This window comes from Geotrypetes seraphini, chromosome 5 (assembly GCF_902459505.1).
Source record: "Geotrypetes seraphini chromosome 5, aGeoSer1.1, whole genome shotgun sequence".
In the NCBI taxonomy this organism is placed as follows: domain Eukaryota; kingdom Metazoa; phylum Chordata; class Amphibia; order Gymnophiona; family Dermophiidae; genus Geotrypetes; species Geotrypetes seraphini.
In genome coordinates, this window is record NC_047088.1 from 267,510,898 (window position 1) to 267,533,255 (window position 22,358).

At 42.6% G+C, this 22,358-nt stretch overlaps 1 protein-coding gene across 4 annotated transcripts in view; it reads right to left on the reverse strand.

Moving 5' to 3' along the window:
- The window catches only part of SPEG (striated muscle enriched protein kinase), a 543,710-nt gene that overhangs the window by 415,352 nt on the left and 106,000 nt on the right, over positions 1-22,358 (reverse strand). For 3 of the 4 annotated variants that reach the window (XM_033947131.1, XM_033947130.1, XM_033947129.1), the window contains exon 2: positions 2,826-2,909. In XM_033947131.1, the coding sequence (XP_033803022.1) occupies positions 2,826-2,909 (84 nt within the window). Of the gene's footprint in view, positions 1-2,825; positions 2,910-19,146; positions 19,190-22,358 lie in introns of all 4 variants that reach the window. The other variant, XM_033947132.1, reaches the window with a different exon arrangement.

Genomic DNA, 22,358 nt, shown 5'->3' on the forward strand with positions numbered 1-22,358 from the left:
TGTAATAAGAGGTCTTCACCAGAAGAATGCTTACATCAGCGGTCATGTGACCACTTATTTTGATCAATCGACTTAGGGTTACCATATGGCTCCATAAAAAGGAGGACAGATTGAGTCATCCAGGTTTTACTTCCATTGCTTTCAACAGAAGTAAAACTCAGATGTCTCAATCTGTCCTACTAGTAAAACCTGGATGTCTTAATCCGTCCTCCTTTTTCTGGAGCCATATGGTAACCCTAAATCAACTAAAAGGAAACACTTCAGCAGTTCCAGCCAAACTATCAGCGGTCACATGCAGTGAGATGTGCAGCTGTGGGAGGTGCTATATGTTGGGAAGCTAATGAAGATGCAGGGTGGTGGGAACAGTGACATCTCTAGCTTAGGAAGATACAGTGCAGTGCAGGGGTGCCCACACTTTTTTGACTCGTGAGCTACTTTTAAAATGACCAAGTCAAAATGATCTACCAACAATAAAATTTTTTAAAAAACACAACGAACACTGTACGCATAGAATTATTAATTATCGTTCCTATTCCGGGGTTTTTTCAAAGAGGTCAAAGCAAATGACTCTATGCACTGTCACCTCAGTAACAACCATACAAAAATAGACAAATACCCACCCCCCTCCCTTTTTACTAAACCACAATAGCAGTTTTTAGTGCAGGGAGCTGCGCTGAATGCCCAGCGCTGCTCTTGACGCTCATAGGCTCCCTGCGCTAAAAAACACTATTGCGGTTTAGTAAAAGGGAACCATATTGTAAAATATAGACAGCAGATATAAATTCAGACACATTTTGATCACTAAATTTAAAATAAAATCATTTTTCCTACCTTGTCTGGTGATTTCATGAGTCGCTGGTTGCACTTTCTTCTTCTGACTGTGCATCCAATCTTTCTTTCAGCCTTTATGCTTCCTCTCCTCCACACCTCATTCCCTCCCCCAACTTTTTCTTCCTCTCTCCCTGACCTTTCTTTCTTTCTCTCTTCATGCCCCCCTTTTTTTTCTGTTTCTCTTCTTTCCTTCTGTCTCCCTGCCTGCCCCCTTTCTTTCTTTCTCCCTGCCCTTCCCCAAGCCACTGCCACTGCCGCTGCCATCGGGGAACAGGACCCAAACTGCCACCAATGGATAACAGGCCCCAAAGCCGCCCCATGCTCTCCCTGCTTCGGGCCGACCAGCATTCCTCTCCCCGACGTCAATTCTGCCGTCGGAGAGGAAATTCCGCCCAGCCAGGCAGCGATTGGCTGTCCCGAACTTCCTCTCCGACGGCAGAATTGACGTCGGGGAGAGGAAGACTGATCGGCCCGATAGATCGCCAAGGCAAAGTGAGTCCTGGGTGATCGACTCACTTTGCCTTGGCGAGGATCGCGATCGACCTATTGGGCACCCCTGGTGCAGTGTATCATTTATTTTAATTTCTAAGAATATCTCTAGAAAATCTCTGAAGGCATTTGACAACAAACTTAAGTTTCAAGTTTAATAAATTCTTTGATTAGATCGCAAAATCTTATTTCAATACGATTTACATCAGATAAAAATATAAAATAATAAAATCCACAAATATCACATATATTGCTAATTAACATTAAAACATTAGGGAAGAGGGGATCTTAAATTACAATATTAAAAAAATAAAACCAAAAATAAAATCGGGTATAGGTTTAAAACTGTATTTGAATGCATATTTTACACTGATTTCATGCATTGCTTCAAAAGTGGATTTACAAATGCTCCTCTCACCCTTCTCCCATCTTCTTCAGAGCTAAACTTATAAGTGGCCAACATTACTAAACAGAACTAACAAATTCCTGTATTCTCCCTATAAGCCATATGTTAAAAAAAACCACACCTTAATCTGGAAACAAACATCAAATCTTTAAGAGGAGACTATTCCAAAGTATTGGAGCAAAGGCAGAGAACACCATTCTTCTAGAAATCTGTAAGTAAACTTATCTAAAGGAAGGGCACAGGGCAAATCATGCTGAGAGAAATGCAGCTATTCTATGTCCAGCCTCACTGTATGAAGTGTAAGGCTCAGGAATATGCAATATGTTTGGATGGGCAGCAATTTATAAAGCTTATATTCCACTTATACCTAAGCAGATTACAAAAATAACCAATGTAACACATAATAAAAGAAATCAATATACAGATAACAAATCCATTATTCACTTTATCCCTTCAGTCAATGATTCTTAAGCGTCTATAAAAAGAGATGTCATCATTTTTTTAAACTCTGAATGTTGTTCTTCATTCTCAATTGTCCAACCAGATTATTGCAAACCTTCACCCCTGCCACCAAATAGCCAGAGCTCTACTACTAGCATATTCTACTTGTTGTCCTGTAGTCCCCCCTTGCCAGTCACGGTTTCAGGAGATCCCCAATGAATAGGCATGAGATTGGTTTGCATACATCGTCTCCATTGCATGCAAATCTTTTCCAAGCATATTCATTGTGGATATCCTGAAACCCTGACTGGCAAGGGGTGACTGCAGGATGGACTTGGGAAACACTGTGCTAGAGTGGTAAGTTGTAATTCTCAGAGACTGGCGTTGGCCAGAGAGCAGCAAGCTGTGGATCTTGGGGATCTGCAGGGCAGGGCGGTATGTTGGTAAACAGTGAAAAATAAGCCTCATGGATCTGCAGGGTGATGTTATGTGTTGGGGAGCAGTTTGGTCTGAGACAGGGTGAGAATTGGAGTGGTGTGTGGAGGAACAATGAGTTCTGATCTCATGGTGTGCAGGTCAGTGAGGTAAAAGGCTCGTGGGGTGCAGCATATTCTGGAGCACCAAAGAAAGAGGAGCTGTGGAGGCTCCCACAACTAACCTGAAGGGGTGCTGAGAGAGTCATGTGCATCCATTCCACGAGTTACCTGGGGGTCGACACCATCTTCTTCCTCCTTTTCTGAGTCTGAAAGAGAAAGATGGAAAGATTAAAGCTAGATAATACAGAAAGAGGGGATAGAACAACAGAACTCTTACTGGGCATCTACCCATGTAAAAAGACAAATATCTAATTGAACTTAGTTCAGAAGCAAAAGGAATCAATTCCAACCCCAGAAATCTTTCAAACATGCACACGATACAAACATCTGCACTTGGCCCTCAACTCCCTATGTTATTTGAATATTCTAGCATTTGCTTATTGAATGTTTCATTGGCATTATGTTGAAAGTGTATCATTTTTTTTTTTTTAATCATTTAGTCTCAGCATATCCTATAATTCTATGTGCACAAATTATTCAGCATTATTCCCTAATTGTCCCGGTGGGCTCCCACTCTTTCTAATGTACCTGGGGCAATGGGAATTAAGTGACTTGCCCAAGGTCACAAGGAGCAGTGCAGGATTTGAACCCACAACTTCAGGATGCCAAGGCTGTAGCTCTAACAAATGCACCACACACTCCTAATATGTATGTTATTTGAATGTCCAATGCTGTCTATTATGGTTTTGTTTGTATTTCTATCATATGATTGTTCTGCAATGGTGTTAAATCTGTATATATATTTTTTTTATTTATTGCAAAAAAAATTTTTATACAAGTAACAACATTTGTTACAGAAACTCAGACCATAATATTAAATATGTACATTTCTGATACTGTTTCATGTTAGTCCTATTCTTAGGTTTAATTTGCTGTTTAAAAGTTTACCTCATTGATTTTATTTATTAAAAAATAGTAACTTTTATCTTATGTTAAATTGTACCTGCAATACTCCACCTTGGATTAATCTCTTCATAAAGATAAATCCTATTAAATAAAACCCAACCAAAATGCCAGACTAGTATGTACAAGATGCAGGCTCTGTTTATTATACCAAATATTTAATGCAGTTAAATGTTACCACCTTATTACAAACCAAGAGACCCGACACGGTCCGTGTTTTGGAGAACACGCCTTCTTCAGGGGTCCATGGTTGACAAGGTTTGTAAAAAATCACAATAAAATGGTATTAGACAATTTCCTGTTTAAAAGAAGGTCACCGGCCAGCAGTGCAGCGCTAAATACCATTTTATTGCGGTTTTTTACAAACCTTGTCAACCATGGACCCCTGAACCTAAGAACATAAGCATTGCCTCTGCTGGGTCAGACCACAGGTCCATCATGCCCAGCAGTCCACTCACGCGGCGGCCCATCAGGTCCAGGACCTGTATAGTAATCCTCTATCTGTACCCTTCTATCCCCTTTTCCTTCAGGAAATCATCCAATCCCTTCTTGAACCCCAAAACCATACTCTGTCCTATCACACCCTCTGGAAGCGCATTCCAGGTGTCCACCACCCTCTGGGTGAAGAAGAACTTCCTAGCATTGGTTTTGAATCTGTCCCCTCTTAGTTTTTCCAAATGCCCTCTCGTTCTTGTAGTTCTTGAAAGTTTGAAGAATCTGTCCCTCTCCACTTTCTCTATGCCCTTCATGATCTTGTAAGTCTCTATCATACCCCTTCTAAGAAGGCGTGTTCTCCGAAACACGGACCTTGTCGGGTCTCTTGGTTTGTAATAAGGTGGTAACATTTAACTGCATTAAATATTTGGTATAATAAACAGAGCCTGCATCTTGTACATACTAGTCTGCAGTTTTCTTTTTGCTTCACTCTTTAGGATCTTACCAGGCAGATGTGACCTGAATTGGCCACCGTAGGAAACAGGATACTGGGCTTGATGAACCTTTGATCTGACAACACTTATGTGCTTATAAAAAGGAAGTGGTCTAAGTTTACAAGTTTATGTAGTATTTGATATACCGCATTGGCAAATGCATCTATGTGGTTTACATTTAATATAAAAAAGTTAAAATAGAATGAGAATTGAAAGTTACATTATAAACAAATAAAAGATAAAGTATGATAAAATTTAAATTTACGGTAAATGCAATTTAAATTTAATTTTAAATGTGCACTTCTAATTCCATATTGATGCTCACTGAGACCTGCCTGAAATATAAAATTATGCCGATTGAATAGAAGCTACTAGTTAAATGCATCTGAAAATTTGAAAAAAGATTTTAAAAGAGATTTGAAACGTTCTAAATTGTTTTCGGGCCTAATGTGATCAGGGAAGGCATTCCAGAGTTGTGGACTATTAACCGAAAAAAAAACACTCTCTAGTAGAAGCGTATGTTTTGTTGAAGTGAACAAAGTATACGAGAAGGTATATATGGTATCAGGTAATTATCGAGAAAAGGCGCTGATCGTGCAGAATGTGCCTTGAAGGCCAAAAGCAAAATATTATATGTTAATCGATGATTAACAGGTAACCAATGAGCAGACTTTAAAAGTGGAGTGACGTGATCAAATTTCTTTTTCCCAGTTATTAATTTTATAGAAGTATTTTAAACTAGTTGTAAATTATGAATGTCTTTTACATCTGATGCCATAATATAGAGAATTATATAGATAATTGAATTGGGGTATTAGATAATGGTGAAGAAAGTGTCTGATTTTCTTTTGTACAAAAAAGCATAGCTTTAGATTTCTGAGAATTCAAAAACTTTAGTTTTTTCAGAATTCAGCTTAAATTTAAAATTTCTGGCCCAATTTTCCACAAGGTCAAATATAATTTTTTAGGTATGACAATGGAAATATCACCTGCATAAATATATGATTGTATGTTCAGTTTAGATAATTCTGAACCCAAAGAAGCCATGTAAAGATTGAAAAGAGATGGGGATAATGGAAATCTCTGAGGGACTCCACAGGTATTACTCCAAGTTGAGGAATGAAAAGGTTATCATGTCGCTACACTGGGCCATGGTACGCCCTCACCTGGAATACTGCATCCAGCACTGGTCACCGTACATGAAGAAGGACACGGTACTACTCGAAAGGGTCCAGAGAAGAGCGACTAAAATGGTTAAGGGACTGGAGGAGTTGCCGTACAGCGTGAGATTAGAGAAACTGGGCCTCTTCTCCCTTGAAAAGAGGAGACTGAGAGGGGATATGATCGAAACATTCATGATAATGAAGGGACTAGACTCGGTAGATAAAGACAGGGTGTTCACCCTCTCCGAGGTAGAGCGAACGAGAGGGCACTCTCTAAAGTTAAAAGGGGATAGATTCCATACAAACGTAAGGAAGTTCTTCTTAACCCAGAGAGTGGTAGAGAACTGGAATGCTCTTCCGGAGTATGTTATAGGGGAAAACACCCTCCAGGGATTCAAGACAAGGTTGGACAAGTTCCTGCTGAACCAGAACGAATGCAGGTAGGGCGGGTCTTGGTTAGGGCACAGGTCTTTGACCTGCGGGCCGCCGCATGAGCAGACTGCTGGGCACGATGGACCACTGGTCTGACTCAGCAGCGGCAATTCTTATGTTCATAACTTCATCACTGAAGATTTGGTAAGAGCAATTTTTTTTTTTTTTTTAGAAAACCCTTAAACCAATATAGTACATGGCCAGAAATCCTTATGGCATCTAGACATTCAAGTATAATATCATGATCTACCAGGTCGAATGCGCTACTAAATGAAGCATGAATCTGTTCAATTTCAGACTTGAATGTTTTTGCAATAGTTTCAGCTGTAGGTTGCAAGGTAAAATTAGCAGGAGTTGGTTGGGTTGCGTAGTTAACGTTTTCAAAATAATGTTGAGAGTAGCTGAATTTTTTAGCTTTTGTAATTCAATCAGTATAATATTGTTTCTTTGATGTTTCCTTATTTTTGTAAAGATTAAGACTCATTAGAATTTTGTTCTTAGGCAAACTACGTTCCAAAGATCTAAGCTGTTGTCTTAATAAACGATGACTATGATTATACCAGGGCTCAGATGTTCTAGTAAAAGATTTTGAAACTACTATTTTCTAATAAGGTCTGGAGATTAGTTTCCCATTGGGTGGTTTGTTCGATGTTTGTGAGGAGTTATGGTCAAATATATTTTTATTGAGCAATCAAGAAAGCAACAGGCAACACAACAAAATACAAATCCAGCTCAATAGAGTATAAAGTGACCCCAAAAGAATCCCCCCCCAAAACCAACCAAAGCAACCCCCCCCCCCCCCCAATCCCACCCCTGGGTCCTCTTTCAGATGCAATGTATCAAAGAACATGAGAAAAGAAATGAATACACCAAGCGAAACAAAAGGGTAAATACAAACAAGAGCATCAATTGAGTATTCGGCTACGAGCCAGAGGGGTCAAAGTAGACCAAAAAGGTTCCCAAGTAGTATGGAAAAGGCGGCCCTGGCGAGAAGACATATTAGTCACATCCCTCCGCTCCCACATCAGAAGGGAAATCATTCGGGTATGTGAGGAGTTATAATCATGTCAATATTGTGACCGCATTTGTGCATTGGAGATGAAAAAAGAGGATGGAGTGATAACTCTTTAAGATTATTAAGGAGATCCTGAGTGATGGAGTTGTGTGGATCATCAAAATGGATATTAAAATCTCCTAGTATAATTGGATTGTTAGAGATCAGATAAGGTAGACTGTAAAGTAAATAATATAGAAACCATTACAGGAGGAGGAAGATAGATGAGAAGAAAGTCCAAGTTAACCTGACCTGCAATGTGGAATGCAAGTGTTTCTAAAGGAGATGCTGTAAAAGATGGTTGTGAAGTAATAAGGAGATGGTTAGAATATATAATAGCAATCCAATCTGACAGTTGTCATGAGATCTTTGAATAGATGGATACATGTTGGCAGATAAAGGCCAAAAGGCCCATCCAGTCTTCCCATCCACTATCCTCTCCTCTCCATAAGAGATCCCATGCTTTCTTGAATTCAGACACAGTGTTTGTCTCCACCACCTCTACCGGGAGACTATTTCCCACATCTACCACCTTTTCTGAAAAAAAGTATTTCCTTAGATTATACCTGAGCCCTCTCATTCTGGAGTTTCCTTTCAATTGAAAGAGACTCGCCTCATGCACATTTATGCCACGTAGTTCTTTAGATCTTTACCCCCCGACAATTTGAATGGGCGTTTTTCCTTCCTGTACACTTTACATGTTTACTTCGTGCACCATGACATAAATTGCAGTAATGGCTCATAATAATTCCTTATTGAGCCCTCTGAGAGTAGCTTGGTGTTGTTTGATGAGGGTTTTACATTATAACCCTAATGCCACAAATCTATTACCATTGCAGGGGAATTCTGATTTTCTATCTGGCATGACCTCTATAGTCCTTCGCAGCTGGAAGGCACAAGGAATTAATTCCATAGTTCAAGTATTGGGTGAGGATAGATCCCTTCAATCTCTTCCAGTTCTTAGGGCCTGGGGATCTTTATGGTTACATTCAGCTAACACATTATTTAGCTACCCTGTGGATTGAAGAACTCACTAAGAGATTGCAGGCTCTTTTCAATAAGATGAGGCGCTACCTTTGCCTGTTTCCCACTTACATCATATTGTATGGGGAATTCTGCCTGCTCAATCTTATGACTGGTTGGTACATAAATGGCATGAAGGATTGGGGGGACACAGATGTTAGTCAGGCTATCATGAATTTACCAAACATTATAACATGTTCTCTTTGGAGAGAATGTACTCATAGAGTCATACTGTGGTGGGGAGTAGAGACAGTAGGTGGCTGGACCCTAATCCTTAGCACTGCACCAGCCGAGCGGTTTACTGGAGTAGCCAAGTGGATTGCAAACTCAAAAAGGAAAAGCAAAACACACATGTGCAAAAGCTTAAAGACTTTTATTGCCCAAACTCTGGGGTGTGGAAGTAAGTGTAACCAAGTTCAGTTCAGTGCTTCCACCATGCACTGATTTATTCAAAACAACAGTGTCAAAACAAAGCATAAACTTCTTGTCACAAATGAAAGGTACGTTGCTACAAACACAGGATTACTTTTGCTCTTGATTCCACTTTCAATTCAGCAACTTGACTACAACTCCCATGAGTCTTAGGTCCATCAAATATGGTGGATTTTTGGCAAACTTTATGCATTGGTGCTGTTCATTTCATTATAGGCTTTGCTAGTTATGCTTGAAACATGCTTACAGCATTTTGCCTTTGCATTAAAGATCTCCTAATCTTGCTAAAGAACTGGTCACCGGTCCTTTACTAGAATTGCCTGGACTCAGAGAGAGGGCAAGCCTGCCCGGATGTATCCCTCACGTTTTACAAAACTCTTTGGTGAGCTTCAGTTAAGATTAGGGCTTTAACTTTAGGCTTTAGTACTGCTGTAGCCGTGCTTTTCAATTAAAGAGGGATAGAGTTATGGATTGCCTTCCCCCACAGTAAATCTTATGGGAACTGAAACTGCTTTACTCTTCAGTATTTCTCACTGTAACACACATTCAAACACCACCACACTCATTCCTTATGTTTTAGTCCCCTGGCTCCCACTGCATTTCTTCATCTCCTAACAAGCTTATTGTAACACATTCCCCTTCACTCATATACACGTCACACCCTTGCTGAATATCACTCTTTCCAGATAAAGAAACTAGGTCTACCTCTTGCCCACCTGCTACTTGGGTTAAATCCTGGTCAGACATTTCTTTAGAGCTGGGTTTGGAAAGTTCCCTTGCCAGAAGTCCTTGGTTAGCTTTGGTTCTTCCACTAGCTTGACCTCCTGAATATAATAGGCTTTTGCCCTGTGGTTTCTATGCTGTATTAGGAATGAAGCTTTGGTTGAGAATGGAGCCATTCTTCCCTAGCTTCAGTTCTCTCATCTGCTTATTTACACCTGCAGGGACAGCTAGAGTTCTCAATGGCTGTTCCTTAACTAGCCTGCCTGCTTTGAGTAAAGCTTTCCCTGGTGTGTTCTTAGGTGTAATTGTTTCCACCCCACCACTTCTCTGAGTTTTCCCTTTATGAGGAGAAGGCTTTGAAATTAACTGCAGATTCACAGGTTTCTCACCTGAAGGCAAATAAGCTTTTATTACAGGGATGTACATAAGAACATAAGAATTGCCGCTGCTGGGTCAGACCAGTGGTCCATTGTGCCCAGCAATCCACTCACGCGGCGGCCCCTAGGTCAAAGACCAGTGCTCTACATAGTAATATAGTAGATGACAGCAGATAAAGACCTGAATGGTCCATCCAGTCTGCCCAACCTGATTCAATTTTAATTTTTTAATTTTTTTCTTAGCTATTTCTGGGCAAGAATCCAAAGCTCTACCCGGTACTGTGCTTGGGTTCCAACTGCCGAAATCTCTGTTAAAACCTACTCCGGTCCATCTACACCCTCCCAGCCACTGAGTCTAGCCTTACCTGCGTATGTTCTGGTCCAGCAGGAACTTATCTAACCTTTTCTTGAATCCCTGAAGGGTGTTTTCCCCTATAACAGCCTCTGGAAGAGCATTCCAGATTTCTACCACTCTCTGTGTGAAGAAGAACTTCCTTAGGTTTTTACGGAATCTATCCCCTTTTAACTTTGAGTGCCCTCTCATTCTCTTCACCTTGGAGAGGGTGAACAATCTCTCTTTCTCTACTAAGTCAATTCCCTTCAATATCTTGAATGTTTCAATCATGTCCCCTCTCAGTCTCCTCTTTTCAAGGGAGAAGAGGCCCAGTTTCTCTAGCCTCTCATTGTACGGCAACTCCTCTAATCCCTTAACCATTTTTGTCACTCTTCTCTGGACTCTTTCAAGTAGTACTATGTCCTTTTTCATGTATGGCAACCAGTGTTGGACACAGTATTCCAGGTGGGGGTGTACCACGGCCCGGTACAGCAGCATGTTTGCCCTTTTCAATGCCGCAGCCACCCATTGCGCAGATGGTTTCATTGACTTGTCTACAAGTATTCCCAAGTCTCTTTCCTGGGACTCTTTCTAAGTATAGCACCGGACATCCTGTATTCGTACATATGATTTTTGTTACCGACATCTTTGCTTTCCCAACTATTCGACCAGCCTCTTTTAACTTTTCCAGATATTTTAGCCTGTCTTCCTCTTTCTGTAATCTTTTGTTGTTTATGAAAGCTAATCTCTTTTTCTTTACCTTCTGAGCTACTACTTTTGAGAACTAAAGCGGCCTTCTTTTCTTCTTACTTTTCTTGCAAAATGGTTTGTTGCTCCTATAATAGCTCCTTTCAGTTTTGCCCACTGCTTTCCTACTTCTTCTAGATGTCCCCATCTAGACAATTCCTTGACATAATCCCCCATCTGAACAGTTAGTTTTTTAAGAAGTATAGAGCCTTTACTTTTGAATGAGTCCTCTCTACACCTGTCTTAATATTAAACAATACCATACAGCGATCACTGGTTGTCAGAAACATTTTCCCCATTTGTAAGCACTAAGTCCAGTATGGCCTCATCCCGCATGGGTTCCATTACCAACTGCTGGAATAGTTCTCCTTGTAGAGAATCTAGGATCTCCCATCTTCTAGAAGACCCTGCAATAGGGATACTCCAATCAACATCTGGCACATTAAAATCACCTATTAGTAATACTTCCCCTTTTCCAGCTATATTTTAAATGTCTATTATTAAACCTCTGTCCACTTTTTCCATCTGTGAAAGAGGCCTATATATCGCACCAATGTAAATGTATTTTCCATTCCCTCTTTTCAGATTGTCCCACAGTGCCTCTTCCTTACCCTGTACATTCTGCAATTGTGTGGCTACATATGATCTTTAACATATATTGCCACTCCCCTTCCTACCCTATCTTACCTGAACAGATTATTGCCTGGTACAACTATATCCCAGTCATGGTTCTCCATGATCCACAATGCTGTGATTGCCCCTAAATCCAACTCAGCTTCTACCATCACAGTTCCTAGATCCAGAATCTTGTTTTCCCTACTTAGTATATCCTGCTTTCCCCCCATTTGTGTAGAGCAGGGATCTCAAAGTCCCTCCTTGAGGGCCACAATCCAGTCGGGTTTTCAGGATTTCCCCAACGAATATGCATTGAAAGCAGTGCATGCACATAGATCTCATGCATATTCATTGGGGAAATCCTGAAAACCCGACTGGATTGTGGCCCTCAAGGAAGGACTTTGAGACCCCTGGTGTAGAGGTATTTAGTGATTTACTTACCTGATCACCCTGCCCCAACAATTCTAGTTTAAAGCCCTCTTAAGTAGGTTAGCCATAAATTAGAAACATAAATAATAGTAGTTTTTGGAGAAAAAAAGATCTCAAAAGCACGCTCCTCGAGCGCATATATTAAAGGCGTGTCGTATATGCGGGTGTTGAAATCTGACGCTTGCACTTTCCCTCCCCTTCCATCCAATAGCATTGCATACCTATGACGTAGCATTTCCCGTAACATGCACACATTTTTGCCTCTTTCCGTGGTCTATTCTGTGCATGTGCTGATTGCTATCACCAGTGACTCATCTCATGAAAATTCAGTGACCCTCCGCGAACCTCATTTGCATGTGCGGTTTTTCGAGAATCGCTTGGCTTTTTTAAATCATTACATTTACGGCTACAACAGCAGCTAGTCAGGTTTTACCAACAATATTAGAGAATTTTCCCCTAAGTCCAATAAAATGACATCACTTTATATATTTTTAATTAAGGTTTCAGTGCAAAACTGAACCCTACTTTGAATGGTAGTGTGGGTTTTAAATCTTTTAAATAAATATCCATTTCCTTCCTTCCTCCCCCATACTTCAGATTTCTCTAGCTAATACCTTAATCCTTTGTTCACCTATCTTGACAAACTTTACTGCTTCCTGCTTCCCAATGAGCTAAGCAAAAGATCTGGATTTAATAGCAAATGTTTTTTATAGTCCCAAAATTAACTGTGTGACCCTCTAGCTACCCTGTTTTATAAAGGGGTTTATTTGGACTGTTGAATGTACTTCAGATGAAACACTCTTCAGAGCCAGAAATATGAAAAACAAGAGGCTTACAGCTAACTTACAGAACACCTCTTGCAAGAGGAGACTCACCACCACCACCATCCACCTTATTACCTAACCCCAACTCCATTGTTAAGCAGCTTAATCCCTTTGGAGATCTAGACCCAAGACAATACTGGCCAGCCTCAGAACCCAGGGCCACCATCAGGGCAGTACTACCAGTCCTGCATTCAGGGGCCCGGAGCTGACAGGGGGCCCGGGCCAGTAGCGTACTTAGGGGGGGCGGTGCGCCCCGGGTGCATGCCCCAAGGGGGTTCACAGGAGAGAGCTGAACGGGGACGATGGGGGACCCGCGGGGTTAAATATAACTCGAGCCGCGAGGCTCGTCTTCTACTCCGACTGCCCTGCCGCTCACACAGCCGATCAGAAGTCTTCCCCGACGTCAGCGCTGAAGTCGGGGAAGACTTCTGGTCGGCTATGTGTGCGCGGCGGGACAGGCAGGAAATAGAAGACAAGGCTACGCGGCTCGAGCTACATTTTGCTGAGAAAGTTGCTAAGATGGGCTGGGAGACAAACGAGGAACACAAAAGGGGGAGGGAGTGCGTTTTGGACACAAGGCATGAACTTGGGAGAGAGGAAGGGAGGGAAAGAGATGCTGAGGTGGGGGAGGGAATGCATTTTTGGACACAGAAGGCATGAACTTGGGGGAGAGGAAGGGAGGGAAAGAGATGCTGAGGTGGGGGAGAGAATGGGTTTTTGGACACAGAAGGCATGGACTTGGGAGAGAGGAAGGGAGGGAAATAGATGCGGAGGTGGGGGAGGGAATGGGTTTTTGGACACAGAAGGCATGGACTTGGGAGAGAGGAAGGGAGGGAAAGAGATGCTGAGATGGGGGAGGGAATGCATTTTTGGACACAGAAGGCATGGAGTTGGGAGAGAGGAAGGGAAGGAAAGAGATGCTGAGGTGGGGGAGGGAATGTGTTTTTGGACATAGAAGGCAAGGACTTGGGAGAGAGGAAGGGAGGGAAAGAGATGGTTGTGTACACGGGGAATAGAATAAAGGATAATTTTTGGTCATAGGGAGGGAGTGAGGTATAGACAGTGGCATACCAAGGTGGGGGTGGGGGCGGTTTGCCCCGGGTTTACGCCCCAAGGGGGTGCACAGCTGGCCACCCTCCAGTGTTCTCCCTAGGCTGGCAAACTGCGTCTCTTTAGCCACTTGAGTGCCACCACCGCCATTGGGAACAGGCCGGTGCCAAGTTCTCCCTGCTTTCCCTGTGGGGCCGACCAACTCTCGCCACCCGTGTCAATTCTGACGTCGGAGAGGACGTTCTGGGCCAGCCAATCGCTGCCTGGCTGGCCCAGAACATCCTCTCCGACGTTAGAATTGACGTCGAGTGGCAAGATTTGGTCGGCCCCGCGGGGAAGAGAAGCAGGGCGAACTCGGTGCCGGCCTGTTCCCGATAGCGGCAGTGGCAGCCTATTCCCCAGTGGCGGTGGCAGCATTTTCCCAATAGTGGTGGCATAGGGGAGGGCAAGGAGAAAGAAAGAAAGGGGGGGACAGGGAGCCAGAAAAAAAAAAAAAAGAAAGGGGGCTGGGTGAAACAAAGAAAAATGGGGCACGGAGAGAGAGAGAAAGACAGACATACAGAATGAAAGGGGGTATGGAGAGAGAGAAAAAGAAAGAAGGGGGCAGGGTGAAACAAAGAAAAAGTTTGGGGAGGGAATGAGGTCTGAAGGAGAGGAAGCATACAGGAGGCTGAAAGAAGGGAAGAAATATTGGATGCACAGTCAGAAGAATAAAGTGCAACCAGAGACTGATGAAATTACCAAAGGTAGGAAAATGATTTTATTTTCAATTTAGTGATCAAAATGTGTCCGTTTTGAGAATTTATATATGCTGTCTATATTTTGCACTATGGCCCCCTTTTACTAAACCGCAATAGCGTTTTTTAGCGCAGGGAGCCTATGAGCTTCAAGAGCAGCGTGGGACATTCAGCGCAGGTCCCTGCGCTAAAAAACGCTATTGCGGTTTAGTAAAAAGGGAGGGGGAATATTTGTCTATTTTTGTATAGTTGTTACTGAGGTGACATTGCATAAAGTCATCTGCCTTGACCTCTTTGAAAACCCGCGGAACATAAATGATAATTAATATTTTCTCTGCGTACAGCGTGCTTTGTGTTTTTAAAATTTTATTGTTAGTAGATCATTTTGACTTGGCCACAAAGATAAGGGGGAGGGAGGGGAGCTGCTGAAAGAGTCTACCTTGACGTGGTTGCAGGCTTACAAATATTTTGGTCAAAGAGTGCGGCGACAGAGAAAAGTATGTGTGTATTCGGCCCATGGAAGAAGGGGGGATCAGGGGGGGAAGGGGTGCGTGGGGGGCCCAATAGGATTGCTCAGTAAAGGGCCCAGAAATTTCTGATGGCGGCCCTGTCAGAACCTCAGAAGTCTCTTTGTTATGACCTATTCTGCAACTTGTAATTCCTTCTTTTGAAATCTTTTCCAACACATATATACTGTAAATGTTCCAATCAAAGTTTCTTGAATCATAGATGCAAAGACAGCTGGAAACAGAGACAGAAACAAACAGACAAACAGATGCTTCCTACCGTTACTTTGCTTTCTGCAGGAGCGGAAAACTTCGCTTCCATCGGAGCAGCAAAAAAGAGAGAAAGATCAAAAGACTGTTAAGGGAGCAGACTGTACCAGAACTATTGAAATGGACAGTGTGAGAGGGAGCTAACAATCTGGAGGCTTCCATGAATGTGAGAGAAACTCCTCGGGGAGTAAGGAGGAGTCTACAGAGAGCCACAGGATGAACAGGGTTAAAAGATTCATGCAGATGTGCATTTCTATTGGGGTAGGCAGTCCCAGGGAATAAAACAGTGGCTTCAGTTTTCAGACTTACACCGTTCTGTATTTCTGTGATGAAGAGCTGAAGATCAGTTGCTGAAACTCTTCTGAAATTCATCATAGTTACAAAATCAGCCTTAAGAGACCTGCACAAGGTTGCACTAGGGTCTAATTTCATTATTACTGTAAGGAAAGGTGAACCCCTACCAGTATGGCAGGATGAAACATTCCCCTCACCGAATTCACCATTTGGCTCTCATCAGGAAACCAGCAGGCACAGTCTTTTAAATTTCATTAGGGAGAAATCAAAAATGTGGCTTTCAGAAGCAGCCTTTTCTTAGCCCTTCCCATCTAAGACTACTGTCTGCTCTCTCAGTAAGGGAAGCCAAATTAAAGTACTCCAGTTTTTTCAGCTTCCTCCAACACGTATGAGGTGAGTACTCTATCTGCATCCTCTGACCAAGTTCTTCTGTTTTGAAATCTGCTGCCAGTGAACTTCTGATTTCTAACATGAGGACATTGTTGAAAGCTCCCGTTAGAATGGAGACCATAAGCTTCAGTTACAGCCCAGTACATCAAAAAGAGCCTTCAGTTTGGGGTAGGGAGTTTCTTCTGGCTTACCCTGGTTTGGTGGGACCTGGCTGAGGCAAAATGTGGTGGAGCACTATACTCCAGGATTATCTTGTTATTCCTAACTTTCATGTCTCATGTTAGCATTAGGGGCCAGCTAGAACATTCTTTAAAGATGCCTGTGATGAAGGATTACGCATCAGTGATATCACCCATCACTCTGTTCTTTCCTTAGCTCCACTTTTAAAGGTATTGCTTTTTGTAATGTGCTTAGAAAGTCTAATAGAATGAGCGTTATATCAAACAGTGATGAAACTTGAAACATTATCCAGTTAGAATCCTTAGGGAATGGAACAGGGAAGTTCCTGACTGTTAACATCTTCTCCTTTTGCATATTCTTTATTTACTTCCTTCATACTATGGGAATGCAGTTTAGTGGCTTCTATTTCTCAAACTGTGATGCAAGCTTCTGCCTTTCAACAAAACCTTATTTAAACAACTTCCGCAGTAATACACAAAAGACCCAGTATCAATATTAGGAATGGCCACTAGATGGCAAAACAACCCAAGACATCACCCAGTCTCATCACAAGCTTCATCAAGTAAACTGAGAAAAAGTCCAGCAAGTGTTGAGTTTTTGTGAGTGATGTCTATTGCCCATCCTTACAGGGTAGCTCCTTCTAGTCCAAGTATGTGTAGCAGAACACCAAAATCTTCCCCTGTTTGTTAGTATGAGAAGTTTCTGGAGCCTTTGCCCCTAATTTTTGTTGTAGGTGGGTGGAGGTAATAGATAATGAGCTTACATTGCTATCAGTAGTTGGTGGCAGCATCATTCTACATTCTGGAGGGAAATATACATGGATAGGGAGAAACTGAGGGAGCCCTTCAGGGCTTAACATTGTTCAGAAACAACAGATAATTGTCTCTATTCATGATCAGTTAGACCTAGGGATATGATCTAAAAAAAAAAAAGATGACCTGAGAAATTCCTTGTTTTTGGCTGTTTTGGCTTGCAGGTACCTAATGATTGGGTAGGTATCTGTGAAAATCCTTCTGTGAAAGTTTTGGAGTATCCCTCAGGAGGTGCCTCCCCTCTTGACCCCTGGGAAGTCCAGTTCAGACAGTAAGGGAATATAAATCTTGGTGGATGCCAAGCGCACAGGAAATTACTGTGAAATGTTGCTGTAAGGAATTCCTGGGAGTGGGGGGGTTCTACTGAGAAGTGTTTTGGGACTGTTTTCTTATTAAAGGGCCAGAGTCACTGACACTAAATGAGGTGGTTTTAGTTCTGTAGGGTGAACTTGGATTTTTGGAGACTCATTTTGTAGGATGTGTCTTGAGGAGTAAAAGGCCACCTAAAAAAGAGAGGGAGGACACCATAAGAAGATTATAGAGGACACAGGGAGAAGAACTTGGTCAGTCCCAGGAACTTGGAAGAAGTGTGCTGTTGAGAATTTCCAATGGTATTTCTCTTTTCTCCTTTGCTTTTTGTCCTTTATATACACTTCAGTTTGGGGATATTTATTTATTTCTAGGCAGATTACAGGTGTACATACATAGTTAACAGGGCAGATAAAGACCTGAACGGTCCATCCAGTCTGCCCCACAATTACATGCATTACAATTTCATGACTAAATTGTCTTTTGTTTCTTCTGGGCCACAAACCTTAGAAGTCCACCCAGTACTGTTCTTATGTTCCAGCTACTGGAGTTGCAGTTGAAGCTCACTCCAGCCTATCCCAACCATCTCCTTTGCGGGATTCAGATGTGAAAGTTTGCCCATTCATATTCTAATTGGCGATCCTTTGTTCATCCCACCCATTTTTAAATTCTGTCACTGTTTTCCTCTCCACCACCTCCATTCGGAGGACATTCCAGGCATCCACCACCCTCTCTTGTGAAAAAGAACTTCCTAACATATACTTTTCTGAAATCACAGCATGTTGGTTCTAGTGATTGATTATTGCACAACTACTCCTTGATAATATGCTTAAAAGGTGTTTTATACAGAAGTTCCTTCTTGTTTGGACTTAACTTTTGTTTAGGGCTCTTCAATGATTTTGGAAATTGATGTGTGTGATCTAGTATAAGTCTTGGGGCATTCTGCCTCCCCCATCAATTGCAGCCCTTGAGGCAACTCTCACCTTAACATGAGAGGATGCCTACATCTGTTTAGGTGACTCCTTGAGTCAGTGGATGGATCAGCCTCGTCGAGAGAAGCAAGAGGCTCTGGTTCTCCAGGGCACCCTGTATTTCTTCCCCAGTAACAGAGGATTTTCACTCAGGTGTAGGGACTGAGAGGCTGAGGTGTCACCAGGAAGGACCAAAGAGTGTTCTTCTAAGCTCTAAGACCCAGAGAGACTCATCCTGGAGAAACAGTCTGCCAACCAGATAGGTTTTAAATTTGCTTCTGGTTTCTAGCATAGCTCTAAGAGACAGAGATTTTGGGAGAAGTCCAAGGAAATTCACATTTCAGATTGTCGTTCTCTAATACCTGTCTCTGCTAATTCCTATTGTCAAAACATCAGCTTTTTTACTTTAGAAAAATGTTATTTGTTTGGGACAACAAACGTGAGAAGGCTTTTTTGAAGTTTAGTAAATGACCCCTTGTGTCCCACAGCACATTCTGCTCCCTAGAACAGGAATCTTGAGATCTGCAAGTTTGCCAGGGTACTGTTGGACTTGTGTATGGTCCCTTACCACTTATGGGGAAAGCTCTGAGAAAGGGGGGTCTTACATGCAGCATACTGCAGGAGGGGTAAGGTTATATTTGCATTCCAGACTCTGACCTTCACAGGTGGAAATGAAGGTACATCTACATTCTGAGCCCCACATCTGGGTTACTTAATAATAGGCCTCTGCTCCAGGAATGAACAAAAGAAAAATAAAGGGGGCTTTATTCTGAAAGCCAGTGAACAGTTTACACTGCCCAAGGCTCACAGGCACTAGAAGGTGGAATAAGGAAGTAGGGAAAGGATGCTATTGAGAGGCTACATGTGAAAGCAACGCACCAGAAGCCAAACGTCCAAAGGACTTCCGCGGATGCCCTCCTTTCTGCAAATAGAAGAAGACGGGGTTAGAGAGTTTACACTGCTCAGGCTTGGCCTAGTGTCTGAAAGCAAAAGAACAGCAATGTGAAGGCAGTGAAGCAACGCATGCATAAAATACCAACTGAACTAGTGAGGCGAGGCCTTTGTGTGTTTTTGTGGCATTTCACTATTGTTCATCATTAAATGTGATGTTTTGGCAGAGGTAAAGCAGAATTGCAGCTCACCAGCAATCTGAGGCTTTTTCGTGCCAGGACAGCTTAACTATTTATAGTGGAGAGTGCCGTGAAGTTTTCATCATTTTGATTCCGCCTCTTGATTTTCTTTCTCACACACACATTGAGCTATTAATGCATCCTGCGCAAGCAAGTGTACACACAAATATTCAGAAGCTATACACTCAGCTCTTGTGCTTCCTGCAGGAACACATACACACAAAAGGTACATACTAAGCAGCTAATACATCCTGCACAAGCATACAAGCAACTCAGGAGATTACACACTGAGATACTAATGCAGCCTGCGTAAATTTCTCCTGGCAGAATTCTGTGCAACTGTGCAGTGCAGAATTTGAACCAAATTTCCCATCCGTGCAAAATTCTGCCTCTCTTTCTCTGACTGACCCCCAACCCCCCTCCCCCCACCATGAGATCTGACATACCTACAGCCTCCCAAAGAAACAGCAGTGGCAGTGTTGTGGCTGGCCCTGCGGGAGAGGAGGGGAGGGGAGGGGGCATGGATGATGGCCCAGTAAGTAAAAGGGAAAGAGGATGAGAAGAAACCCCAGGCTAGAAAGGGGTAAGAAGGAAGAAATGCTTGATTGTAGAGAGAAAGAGGAGAGAAAGAGAGATGTCAGACCATAGGGAAGGGTTTCAAAGTGCAAATGGGGTGAGGGGACATGGATGCTGGACCAGCAAGTGGAAGTGGGTACCAAGACCAAAAATAGGATGAGACGAGAAGAAGAGATTCTTAGCCAGGGAGTGAGAGAGATGTCAGACTCTGAGGGCCAAGGAGGGAACTGAGGAGGCTGGAACCTGAGAGAGGAAAAGACAGGAAGAAATTTCAAGCCTCAGCATCGGAAAATTCCACACAAAACTTTGCAGAATTTTCAAACCTTTTGTGCAGAATTCCTCCAGGAGTAATAAGTGCATGTGCAAACGGAAGGTACCCACTCAGCTCCTAATGTGTCCTGCACACACACAGAAGGTATTTTGTAGAAGCACTCCAACACAGTCACACACAAAGCACTTACTGCTCCTGTACTGAAATCACAAACTCCTGTGTGTTGAACAGTAATATATCTGAGCCAAGAATCGTGTTTGTATTATTAAATGAATTTTGCTATCCCCTACTAGGAACTTCTGATTCTTCCCAACATCTTCCGCTGGGTCCTTGCCCTACTCAGGAAGTCTAGGGGACACTCGATGAAGTTACAGGGAAATACTTTTAAAACCAATAGGAGGAAATTTTTTTTCACTCAGATAATAGTTAAGCTCTGGAACGCGTTGCTAGAGGTTGTGGTACGAGCAGATAGCGTGGCTGGTTTTAAGAACGGTTTGGACAAGTTCCTGGAGGAAAAGTCCATAGTCTGTTATTGAAAAAGACATGGGGGAAGCCACTGCTTGCCCTGGATTGGTAGCATGGAATATTGCTACACCTAGGGTTTGGGCCAGGTACTAATGACCTGGATTGGCCACCGTAAGAACAGGGCTTGATGGACAACTGGTCTGACCCAGTAAGGCTATTCTTATGTTCTACCTCCCTGTGCTACCCACCGGGTATGTGGTTTCTCCCAATATTCCTTGCTAAGACCAGTTGCCATTCTCTGAAATGTTTTGAAAGTAAAATAAGGCAGTTGGAAGAATCCATTGGAGACGTGGGATTGGTGATACCACCAGAGCTACAGCCCTGTACCTGTGATAGTGACAGAGACCTTGTCTATAGCAGCCAGACGGAAGCCAGACTGTTACAAGCTGCCGTCTAGCAGGTGAGGCTTCCTGACAGGGAAAGATTTATAACCACATTAACTGCAGTGTTGTCAGAGGTCTCTGCTATTAAAATCTGAAAAGGCAATTTCATGCTGTTAACCCAGGACCTGCATGACTCAGAGGGGAGGTGGAAATGCAAGCCTTCAGGTGGCAAACAAGCTCTGGTTTAAGGCAACCTGGGCCAGAGACTGAATCACAAGAGATTCCATTTATGCTTAGAGACAGCAGGGTCCAGGGCCTTTAATGTGATTATAATCCAGAGCCCCCAATTCCCTGTGGCAGCTCTGAGCCAGGATTCAGCAGCAAGGCTTCAAAAATTCAGTAGCATATTTGCATAAATTTACCCATGACTCAGTGTGCATAAAACTGAATTTATATTTTAAAGCCTAGCTTTAAATATTTCTTTGAATAAATGCGCTTTGCTGCATGAGTCAAAAGATTCTTTTGGGGTTTTTTCCTCATTTCTTCCACATCTGTTTGCTCTTCACTTGCTTCTCCCGGTCAGGCCAATGATCTGTTGAGGTCAGCAGCCAGACTCTAGCAATGGACAGTCTGGCTCTCTTGCCAGTATCCAACATGTCCTAATGGGGAGATGCTACCCTTCAACCTGTCTGGACAATAAGTGTGAAGGGACCTGATCTTCAGAAATTTGTCAAACCTTTCTTGAACATGAACACTAATATTAACCTTGGAATGGTTCTCTGGCAACAAATTAACAAAAAAATACTTTCTCAAATTAATTTTAAATTGCGGAGTGCCCCCACATGCTAGTATTAGTTCAAAAACCTACAGTCACTACAGGCTAGTGTGAATGCAAGAGACAAAGAAAGTAAAACAAATAGAAGTTGCTGAAAAGTCTTCAATGCCTGAAAAACCCAACAAGAGGGCTCTTGTTTCGCCAAAGCTGCATCAGGGGTGCTGTTGTTCTTTGTGTCTTCTGACTCTCTTTGTTGACATACTAAGGCTCTTCTCATTTTTGTGCTGGGGGGGTGGTTTACGCCGCTTTCCTTTTTTTCTTCACCTGCATTATATTTTCTGTCGGTGGCAGGGAGTGAGGCTGTGATAGTATCTGCTGAAGTCCCTGTCTCAGAGGCTTTTCTCTTTTTTGCACTAGGTCTGGTTTTCTATAGTGGTCACATGTATGAGAGAGAAATATGAATTATTTGCTACTTTGTCCTGTTTCCTCTG